Source organism: Parastagonospora nodorum, assembly GCF_000146915.1.
Source record: "Parastagonospora nodorum SN15 chromosome Unknown scaffold_19, whole genome shotgun sequence".
NCBI classification, from domain to species: domain Eukaryota; kingdom Fungi; phylum Ascomycota; class Dothideomycetes; order Pleosporales; family Phaeosphaeriaceae; genus Parastagonospora; species Parastagonospora nodorum.
This window is the reverse complement of record NW_001884567.1, coordinates 720,374-730,495: the sequence shown is the minus strand read 5'-3', so window position 1 is coordinate 730,495 and position 10,122 is coordinate 720,374. Positions and strand designations below refer to the sequence as shown.

Below are 10,122 nucleotides of genomic sequence, written 5' to 3'. Positions count from 1 at the left end.
CAGGAGAGCTAAAATCTAGATATATTAGTGGTCATATCAGGATACAATGTACTGGAAGCATGTTGCTTTCATTCTTCGTCTTGAGCCCACGAGTGTTCACCGAGAGCAATGACGTGCGCAATGCGTTAGGTCATTTGGAGGTATCATGGATTTTCATTCGTTCCTAATGTACTTCTTTTCGTGAAGCATGCATAACCGAGGGAAACCCATATGATCCCTGCCCATCCAGACCGCACTCCGGAAAGAGAAAGACGCTTAGAAGAAAGTTGATGGGCGCTTGGCAGCGAAGACCTTCTTGCCGGCCTTCTTGTTGATGCGGTGGGGCAGAGGGAACTTGAGGCCCTTGACGAGGAGCTGCTTGATGTATGGGCGGCGGACGTCGTCGCTCTTCTCGATCTCAACAACCTTGAGGATCTACATAGGATTAGATGGTTGCGCGTCACTGGATGGTGCATGCAACATACCTGAACCTGCCTGAAGCGAGATCGGTGACGGGCGGCCATATCTTGGTAAAGAGCATCGACGGCGGCAACACGGGACATCTCACGGTACTCCTTGTACATGTTGTGAGTGCCGGAGCGGGAGTCGTAGCGGATCCAGATACCGAAGTTCTTGACCTTCTGGGGGCGCTTCTCGTGGATCTAGCAAACGTTAGTATTCCCGCTCCTCTTGCCATCGGTGCAGACACATCTGTATCGTGCGCCGTGTGTGGCACGCACCTGGGTTGACGGAGACGATCTCGCCGTTCGCCTTCTTAATCTTTCGGAGCTTGCCGAGGAAGTACCAGAACCGTGACTTAGCGACGACCTCGTTGGGCGCAAAAATGCGCATACGGTAGATCTTGGGGGTGGGGTTGGCCTCTGAGGGCAGATGGCGCCCGATGATCTGGTATTCGGAGAAGCGAGCTAACAGACGTCAGTACGGCTGCCCTTCGTATATGACATTCAGCCCAGCAATTGCAGCAGCTAATTCCGGCTTGTTCGTTTTCGTTCAAGGTTGGGCGTGATAATAGTCCGGGTCGTGATATGTCTGTCGTGCAAAAGTTGTCCGGTTGCTCATCCACCATCTCCCCACAGCAGGCACACAGTCGAGACCGGATGCCGCGAAATCAACCCATTCCCAATCATTGTGGCCTGCTCCTTCGTAACTTGCGTGTGTGCCGGAAGGTCGATGTCGTATTTTTGCGGCGCATGCGGTGCGTTTACGGCATTTCACTTGGCTGCAATTGCTGGACGGAGAGAGAGTGCGGAGAAGAGAGGATGCTTACCCATCTAGACAATGTTAGCAGTGTTCACAGATGTTGTAAAAATATTGACTGACCTTATTTGTGCTGTCGGTTAGTACCCGTGTTGTCGTGATGGTCAAAAGTCGAAAGTCCAACGACACCTTCGTGGGCTTCTCGCTTGTGCTCGCGCTAACGCCAGCAGCAAATCAGCGCTTGGCGGGCGCCGCGACCCACATCGGCGTGCAAACCGCCCAAACACCGACGCAATCCGAGCTTCAACACCATAACACTCAACGTCTTTATGCTGTTGAACGTGAAATAGCAAAGACGTACATGGATTGCAATCAGTCGACATAGTCACTACGCATCATTCACCTATTGCGACTTCCCGGTCCCATATACTTGCCATCCTGTGTAGAGCTGGACAGCAGCCATGCAAGCCGCACTGGTGCAGTTCGAGGACGCCTATGCGACGGGCCTGGCGCAACCTGTCGCTGAATTCCTCAGTCCAGTGCCACCCCCAAACGATCCAGGACGGCTGTACGAGTTCTACCGCGCATCGAACGACGATAAGATCGTTGGCGACATACGCTATGCGCTCAAGTACAACAAGAAGACTCGCATGGGACAGAAAGAGGGTGATGCATGGATAGATATCATCGCCGCCTACTGGCGCGGAGTCAAGCAAATCATTCTCACCGATGAAGCAACAAACCAGGGCAGGCTCACAGATCGTCAATTTCTTGCCGTGTATGATGCCTGGAAAGACTTGACCAGCAGCTTCATCAAGCACATCTCAAACGGGGCGCTGCCAGCCTGGGCTATTTTCACACTATACTTCACGGCGAACCACCTCCGGAAGATTGCGATCAAGGCAGGACGAGCATTTGGCACAAGCTAGACCGGCCACGGCAGTCACTAGTTTCTCGGACGACATTGTGCCTCAGGCTGCGCGTTGTGAGAAACTTGAAGAAGCTGCCCGGGTGTTCAATCGCGTCTTTGCGCTGTGTCTGGGCGACAGGTGCGCCACCACCTTTCCATGTTCTCTTATAGCTAGTCTGACGCAAGATCAGAAACCCAGACCTGTCCGAGTCTCGCAAGTGGGGCGTCTACTGTATAGCCAATCTTCAATTCAAGACGTACTTCAAGGTACTGCTTCTCACCAAAATACACACATCGCGTGCGCTAATTCTAGTGACAACAGTTGAAAGCAATCAGCCTATCCAAGAACGTCGTCAAGTCCATTGAAGCCCAGTCCGACCTACCCCCATTCAACCTGTACCCGCGAGCGCATCGAGTGACCTACAAATACTATACGGGTGTTTTGGCGTTTCTGCAAGAGGACTATGCAAAGGTGGGATACACGTCATTGCAATGGACCGACCTGGCACTGACGTACAGCAGGCTGAGAAGAACCTTCAAGATGCATGGGATTCCTGCTATGCCCGGTCACAGAAGAACAAGTCGTAAGCAAACGTAACACCAGATGTTAATGCTCCAGAGGCTGACCACTTCAGCCTAATTCTGACCTATCTCATTCCATGCCGCCTTATCACACAGCACGCCATACCCTCAGCTAAACTTCTAGCCGAAGCTCCAGGCCTAGCACGCCTGATTGGACCGCTCGTAGCGTGCATCAAGAAAGGTGACCTGACAGGATTCGATAGAGCGTTGGCAGACGGCGAGCCAGAATTTGTTCGAAGGCGCATTTTCCTTACTCTGGAGCGAAGCCGCGATATCGCCTTGCGCAATCTCCTGCGCAAAGCCTACCTTGCTGCTGGGTACGACGATTTGAAAGAGGGTCAGACGGAGAAGGATCGAATAAGGAAGTCAAGAATACCCCTGTTACACTTTGCAACGGCATTGAGGATGGGCATCGCTGGCGAAGGCAGCGGCCAGGCTGTGGAGGACGATGAGGTCGAATGCTTATTGGCAAATCAGATTTTCAAGGTGCGTATTATCGATCCTCAAAAACGCTTCCGCACTCTACCCTCGCTTCTGCATGTCTTACATGCCGTGGAAAGGATAGTCTGCATCGGGGCCAAGTCACCTAGGCTGTCCCGATTGCAGACCGGCACAACAACCCCCACCACCATGATAGACTGTTGACATTTCCTACAGGGGCTCATGAAGGGCTATATTTCGCGAGAGCACGCCATGGTAGTCATGAACAAGAAGGGCGCGTTTCCCGGAACAGGGGTCTGATGCCTAATTTGAACTGCCTACGTACTACCTACGACCGCCTATCTATGGTGGTACCACAAGAAACGAAGCCATCGGCTGCGCACTGCGACAAACGTCACTCGCCGGATTCGTCGACTACCACATATGCGAAAGTGTGCAGCTGCACAGCTGTGCGATCGGAACGTACCTCGTCTGTGTGCGGAGAACCTTCAGCCCCCAATACGGCTCCATGCAACTATGAAACTTTAACAAAGAGCGAAATTATACCCAAGACTTTCCGTTGATCCCCTTGCATCCTGCCGTGGCCCTTTGCGTGCTCTCCGTGGCCAATCCGTGCTCCTGAAGCACGCCGCGTCAAAGCACAGACGCGTTGTCGCCCTATCAGCTGATATCGCGTTTGGTTTTGGCCCGCACCCCTATTACCCCACTCGCGCAGCCCGACGCGACGCGACGCTACGCTACGCCAATCTGTCAATTCATCATCCATTCCGTCTTGCCTAGCCTCGGCTGGGAGGGTTGCCCTGTCGATCGATTTCATATGTGTGACTGTTGAGACGTGTGCAGCAACAGTACCGTCGATTGTGCTTGTGGGCGGCCTCTGTGCGTGAGTCAAGCAACAATGAGTCCTTCTGTCTGTACCCAGTCTTCCTGCACACTTCCGATGTCGTCCTTCCTTTCCTGGCCGCCTAGGCCGTCCACCCGCTTAGAAGTGAGACAGGCAAGCAAATCCGCGAGTCCGGTCAACGATGAATCCTTGTTCTGGCGATCGCTGGCTCATTGCATTTGGGCTGAAGCTAACATGTAGGTCGTGGCTCCTTATCGCAACGCTTCAAACGCCCCTCGCAGTCCTTTTGTGAACCACATGAAACCCCGCATCATGCAGTGGTACTCCTGGTCTTTGTTCTTGCCTCCGTTTTGGTGGTATTTCCGATATTGCTTTGGAACTTTCTTTCCGCCGACACGTTTCGCGCGGATAGCGTCTGCTGAATGTGGTGGTGGTCGCTCCATGCTTGACGTATTTGTGGTTGGTTGGGATTGTTATTCTTGAAGCAAATCACGAAAATCTGTGGACATCATTTGGTTCACCTGGAATTGATGTTATACATATGTCATATTTGAAGTAAGCTGGCTGTGTAGTGGATGCCGAGTTGCCGACCAGTGATATCAGCCAAGGCTCGCGAAGACTTGGTGTTTGGGGCTTGGAGACAGAACAACTTCATGTCGAAGACACAGCCACTCTCCCACATTGCCGAGTTAGTCTTTTCAAGGAGAACTGTTCTATGAAGTGTCATGTTCAATTATTCAGGTTCGAGGTGAAGTCAACTTCCAGTCTCCAAAGTGCAGCGACGGCGTAGTACAATTCAGCTCCACTTTTAAAGATTATCAGATGTTTCTAATACATGTAGCAAAACCACAAACAATGCCATTCAATAATTTGGAGAGTTACAATTTGGAAGCGTCCAACAACAGTCCGGCCTGATCCCACGCAAGAAGCATTCCCGCAAAGTCGTTCGTGCCGAAAGAAAAAGGAAAACGAAACACAGACAAGATACTGTCTTGCCATGGGCACATCTGTTTTTGTTACTGATAATGGAAAATGGGCATTGAAAGCCTAACGCGATGACATGCAGACCAAGTTCTTCCAGGCAATTTTGTGGCCGAGCAGTTACATGTGCGCCAAAAGTAATCCAGAGAGACAAAAGATATAGTACAACGTGTGGCTGAGCGAGTGCCAGAAAGGAATACGAAATGCCAAACGCCAAAACAATTCCATCGGAGAAAAGGAGCCCCGGTCTTGTTTGGTCGTAGCCGTGAGGCTTGTCGAGGTAAGTATATGTACAAGAATAAGAATGTTGCAACGACGAGACGCAGTCTGCCGCGAGGGAGGTCATTAGTTCGATGCGGTAGACATCGGATGAGGTTAAGAGTGGGCGCAGCGGAGGCCATGACTCATGATGATCACAAGTAGGCGGCGACGCTCGGAAAATAACCAGTACAGGAGCTTGGAAAAAATAGGTAGACGTGAGATGAGATGAGGCGGTGGGTTGGCCAGAAGCGGACCCCTGGGCCAGTCTTGATGGCAACCTAATGAGGCGACTTTTGCGACAGATCGTCCAGATGGTTTGACATAGCAACGAACAAGTCGAAGAAGAGCTGACCGCCCTCTTTCCATCTCCCTTTGCATTGTGCCGCTTCTTTTGAACGTGTTCCTTGCTCTAATGATGAGTGCCAGGTAATGCCCTCTAAGTTTTGAGTCGTTGGCGGATGTGTTCTGGTATGCGTAGCGGGCAGATGTAAGAATGGTTGAGCATTGAACGCCTGACTGAAGGCCCTGCTTCTTCAGAGCTAGTTTCTTGAGCTCCTCAAGCCCATATCGGTCAGCCTGACAATACACGATAGTATCTTTCAAAATGGCTCCTGCAGCAGTGTTGATAACAGCTTCGCTGACACCATTGCTGCCGCCACCGTCCTCAAGGGCCCAGCTGTTCCGCTTCTTGTTGTACTCCATTCGAGGATAATAGTCGCCCTTATACAAGTATTCAAGGATCGATGAAAACACTTCGGGCTCTTCGTCAGGTAGGTCGAGGCGCTTGTTGGTGGACTGGAAGAATTGGCCACGAAGAAAGTCCGAGAAGAAGGGACTGTGCGACAAGACATCCTCGTGAGCAGCGAACAGACGTTGCTCGCGACCTACTGCGATAGTGATGATAGCACTGTAGATACCTGTCAGCAAAGCCACGAAGTCCTCGATCGATCGCAGACTTACGATCCAAGTGTTGGCGATGTCTGGTTCGACTGTGGTGATGAAGCCTGAGCCTGTGCAGCCAGACGCTCCATTTTTCTTGGAGAGTCCCGGAACGATGGGTTCTTCTTGTGCGATTTGGATTTGGAAGCGCGATGCTTGCTGAAACTGCCCTCTGCGTGCTTCCTGTTCGATGTTGAGAACATCTTGATATGTATGATATTCTTGGAAGCCGATGGAATGGATTTGGGTGTGAATTCGCGTTCTGCCGATTACGTAGAGGTGGGCTTTACACGTAGTCGGGTGAGATAGGCTCCAGAAGATGGCCGCAAGCGACTATGAGAGTGGAGTCCTGAGGCAGACGCGTTACGAGGCTGAATGGGGGGCAAAAATGGAGGGAAGCCATCGCAGTTTATATACATGACTCCCCTGGCAGCCTCCTGACTGGATGGTAACAAGGGTGCCGGTGAAGTAGAACGCGATTGGACGCGTCAACGGCCGGACACGCATGTAACGCGATATCACATGTTGCCTAATCCGCATGTGGGTTTAATTGGCAAGTTGGAGGGACAAAGCTCGAGGCCTTGACCTGGTCCGAGACCTTGCTGCACTTATGAAACCCAAAGGACTGGTTGCATAGTGCCACTTAGCTTCATGACGGCTGCCTGAAGTGAACCCAAAGGAACGAGATGTGCTTTAGCCAACGGCGAACGACGCAGGATTCACAGAATATGATAGCATTCCTTTTTTCGCTTCGAAATTATTTGCTGTTCAAAAACTGAAGGGCTCACGGATCACGCATGACTCCACCTCATCGGCCCTTGCTTGCAAGCCGTGGCGCTTTGGCCAGCATAAGGGAAGTTGGACACAGCGCAGCAGGGCTGTTAGCAGCTCTCAGCCGGTTCTCGAATAAGGACGCCCAGCCGGTGGCACAAATCCACGAAGGACCTGCTGCCCCTGATGGAAAGCGAAAGCCTCATACGAGGCCGCTCGCAGGCAATTCTGGCTCTTCCGCTTCCGCTAGCGATATGATTCGGCATTGTCAAGGAACCTTATGAGCGATGTGGAACGGCATGTACGCGGCCAAATTGTTTCGCTGATCTGGAACGGTTCGTGAGAGCTATCTTGGTAGTGCGCGCCGCGTCAGGCACACACGCCGAGGTCGCCCCCTCATCGCCTCCTCATCGCGTAATCACGGGACCACTTTACGCTCGATCCGGGCAAGCGGCAAGCCTTCAGCAACGATCAAAGTTTCACTACATTATGTTAGCATCAGTGCGCAGGGAATGCAAATGATGCAACTCCCCGTTACTTTCTCAATTGAGGAGACCTTTTGTTGCGATGAGTTACAGCGGGTATTTGTACATTTTTGATACACTGACGAAATCACATTGTCGTGAATACGAACAATGAAGCGTTAAATGCCGCCACGATGTACATGTCCTGCTCATCTGTTGAAATGTCTCGCAAATGCACATCGCAAATTTACAGAGTCACCAGGTGCCGACGGCCCAGTCGGACTGTCCCCTCGCAACCATGCCAGCCTTGCGGCATCATCCATATGAGCTCCCCCGCTGCATCCAAGCGAAACATATGCCGAACGCAATGTCGCTCGGGCCTCGTTTGCGCACTCGACATCTTGACATCCTGCTTCGCATTGCCTGTGTCGTCTATCAATAAGGCGTATCTTGCTTGTGAGCCATATACATTTGCTGCAATCTGTCACTTCTACAAGATGCGCTTGGCCAACAAGTAATTTTAAAAGGGCTTTACTGTCTATTGACAAATGCTACCGCGCATCTGATGTGTTCGCAAGTGGAAGGTCGACATTTTCCGAACCAGAGTTGTGGTCAGTCGCTGTAAAGCACTGTACAACATCTGCAGCAAAGATCGAGGTGTGCACTACCGAAGTCTTGGGTGATCTACGGCGCAGGCACCGACTATACTACCGAGATGCATATACGTTATTCGCGGCCTCTCAATCCGGGACAGGAATCCATGTCGTTCACCCAGGTGATTCGCTGATCTCGGAGACGCCCCGTGACGATTGGCTCTCATTTCTCATGGTCGGGATGTTCGTATATTTCACATACTACAACACTCTATGTAACTCATAGGCAGGATCCAGAAGCCTGTCCAGCGTCTCTATGTACATACAGTGCATTATGGGGTGCAGAAAGACGTTGCAAGCACCGTATCGCAACACAGACTTGAGAGCAAGTTATAAGCGGGCCAGCTTGTCATTGAAAATGTAGCTTCAATCATCATGTCAGGACCGACGCTCGCTAAGACTTTTCTTTTGGCTTTATGTCTCACTGGTGTATCGGCCTGGCCTTTCTCGACAAGACAGACTGTCACTCTAGAAGATGTACAGAAGCAAGCTCTCCAAAATGCGTACAAGATACTTGAAGGGACCCTTTCCGACGGCCTGACTAACCGGCCTTCCACTTGCAACAAAGACAAAGTTGCAGTACGCAAGGAATATGGCAACCTTTCCAAGGATGAGCGCCTCGAGTATATCAGAGCTGTAAAGTGTATTTTGAAAGCTCCGTCTCGACTTCCTGCTGGCATGTATCCAGGAGCAAAAAGCCGATACGATGACTTTACTGTGTAAGAATCCCCGAGGTGAAAGCAAACCAGTTGTTCATGATGGGTGGATGGGTGCCTTCGATCGGGTGGTGTGATGCAACATATCTGTCACGTATAGGATCTGGTCTGAGCACTACTGACCATTCGTAGGGTGCACATGAACATGACACCGATGGTCCATGCCACTGCAAATTGTATGTAAAAGCCATGCACGAACTGCGTTTGAGACGTACACTGACTTTCGATCCCAAATTTTAGTCATGCACTGGCATCGCGTCTACATCTTCGCGTACGAAACAGCACTCAGACAAGAATGCGACTATAAAGGCTATCAGCCTTACTGGGATTGGTCGAAGTACCCTGACCTTGTCAACTCCCCGATATTCAACGGCGATGACTGGAGCATGGGAGGTAACGGCGATCATGTACCACATAAAGGGATGCAATTTGGCCCCGGCACTGCTGAACTTGTGCCTGCTGGGCCTGGCGGTGGATGCGTCACGACTGGACCGCTCGCAAAGTAAGTGCTACAAAAGTCCTGTCCACATCAAAGGCTTATGGTGTGATCAGCCTGACAATACACCTTGGTCCACTCGCTTCCACAATGGACCCAGAGCTCGGAATCAAGCCGAACCCACGCCCGGCTGATGGCTATGGGGACAATCCGCGCTGTCATCGCCGCGACGTGAACAACTACTTCACTTCGAAGTTCTTGAAGCCGGATGACCTTCTCAAGCAGATTACATCCAGCCCTGACATTCTAACGTTCCAGAACACTCTCCAGAACAGCAACGAGCCGATGGCTGCACTCCACATAGGAGGCCACTTTAGCATTTGGGGCGACCCTGGCGGCGATGTCTTCGTGAGCCCAAATGAGCCTACATTCTGGCTGCATCACGGGCAGCTTGACAGGCACTGGTGGATATGGGCAAATTATCAGGACAAAGAGATTGCGAAGAGGACAGTTCAATACGAAGGTGACATCCCCTTGCTATGCTGATAGACCTTGGCTGAATCATAGTGACAGGTGGGACAAACTGGATTGACCCAAACAGCGCCAAAGGTAAGCCTGAGGATCCGCAATGGTTGAACGTTGTCGCACCAGCGGGTATGGAAGAATTGGCAGCTAGGGAGATGTTCTCTACTACATCGGGGCCATTCTGTTACGTTTACGAGTAGGCTTATCGAGATTTGGATGCTCGCAACACTGGTCAAAGGCCACGACGAAGGCAAAGCCCACGGTACAGCTGAAAGCGTCTTAAGAGCAGTTACTTCAATCATTTAGTTCATAGTCTTCGATAGCTGCGGCTCACAAATGCATGTTTCCTTCACTGTGATAGAATAAGCGTCAAAGCCGTCCGAATCAGACAACAAGTTTCCC

General features: G+C 51.3%; 6 protein-coding genes across 6 annotated transcripts; 3 read left to right on the top strand and 3 right to left on the bottom strand.

The window, feature by feature from the left end:
* Window positions 1–133: 133 nt before the first annotated feature.
* SNOG_11611 (hypothetical protein) lies at window positions 134–1,127 on the bottom strand. Its single transcript, XM_001801798.1, has 4 exons — window positions 1,064–1,127; window positions 720–905; window positions 465–641; window positions 134–414 (listed from the first exon to the last, which is right to left on the bottom strand). The coding sequence occupies exons 1-4, from the start codon at window positions 1,064–1,066 to the stop codon at window positions 256–258; spliced, it is 525 nt and encodes a 174-aa protein (XP_001801850.1). The 5' UTR covers window positions 1,067–1,127; the 3' UTR covers window positions 134–255.
* A 531-nt stretch (window positions 1,128–1,658) lies between these two features.
* Window positions 1,659–2,126, top strand: SNOG_11610 (hypothetical protein; the record flags this gene model as incomplete). Its single annotated transcript, XM_001801797.1, has 1 exon — window positions 1,659–2,126. The coding sequence occupies one exon, from the start codon at window positions 1,659–1,661 to the stop codon at window positions 2,124–2,126; it is 468 nt and encodes a 155-aa protein (XP_001801849.1).
* A 473-nt stretch (window positions 2,127–2,599) lies between these two features.
* On the top strand, window positions 2,600–3,430 carry SNOG_11609 (hypothetical protein; the record flags this gene model as incomplete). The annotated part of the gene is made up of 3 exons (XM_001801796.1): window positions 2,600–2,691; window positions 2,743–3,175; window positions 3,347–3,430. 3 exons carry the CDS (start codon window positions 2,600–2,602, stop codon window positions 3,428–3,430), a joined length of 609 nt encoding a protein of 202 aa, XP_001801848.1.
* A 588-nt stretch (window positions 3,431–4,018) lies between these two features.
* Window positions 4,019–4,417, bottom strand: SNOG_11608 (hypothetical protein; the record flags this gene model as incomplete). Its single annotated transcript, XM_001801795.1, has 2 exons — window positions 4,019–4,178; window positions 4,299–4,417. 2 exons carry the CDS (start codon window positions 4,415–4,417, stop codon window positions 4,019–4,021), a joined length of 279 nt encoding a protein of 92 aa, XP_001801847.1.
* A 913-nt stretch (window positions 4,418–5,330) lies between these two features.
* Window positions 5,331–6,358, bottom strand: SNOG_11607 (hypothetical protein; the record flags this gene model as incomplete). Its single annotated transcript, XM_001801794.1, is given in 2 exon segments — window positions 5,331–6,226; window positions 6,241–6,358. 2 exon segments carry the CDS (start codon window positions 6,356–6,358, stop codon window positions 5,331–5,333), a joined length of 1,014 nt encoding a protein of 337 aa, XP_001801846.1.
* Window positions 6,359–9,345: 2,987 nt separating this feature from the next.
* On the top strand, window positions 9,346–9,741 carry SNOG_11606 (hypothetical protein; the record flags this gene model as incomplete). Its single annotated transcript, XM_001801793.1, has 1 exon — window positions 9,346–9,741. The coding sequence occupies one exon, from the start codon at window positions 9,346–9,348 to the stop codon at window positions 9,739–9,741; it is 396 nt and encodes a 131-aa protein (XP_001801845.1).
* Between the last annotated feature and the right edge of the window lie 381 nt (window positions 9,742–10,122).

Excerpts from the sequence above, each read along its gene's own strand:
- SNOG_11611 (XM_001801798.1), bottom strand. Across the intron at positions 642-719 it reads GATCGTCTCCGTCAACCCAG|ATCCACGAGAAGCGCCCCCA; the intron begins GTGCGTGCCACA and ends AACGTTTGCTAG. Across the intron at positions 415-464 it reads CTCGCTTCAGGCAGGTTCAG|ATCCTCAAGGTTGTTGAGAT; the intron begins GTATGTTGCATG and ends AATCCTATGTAG.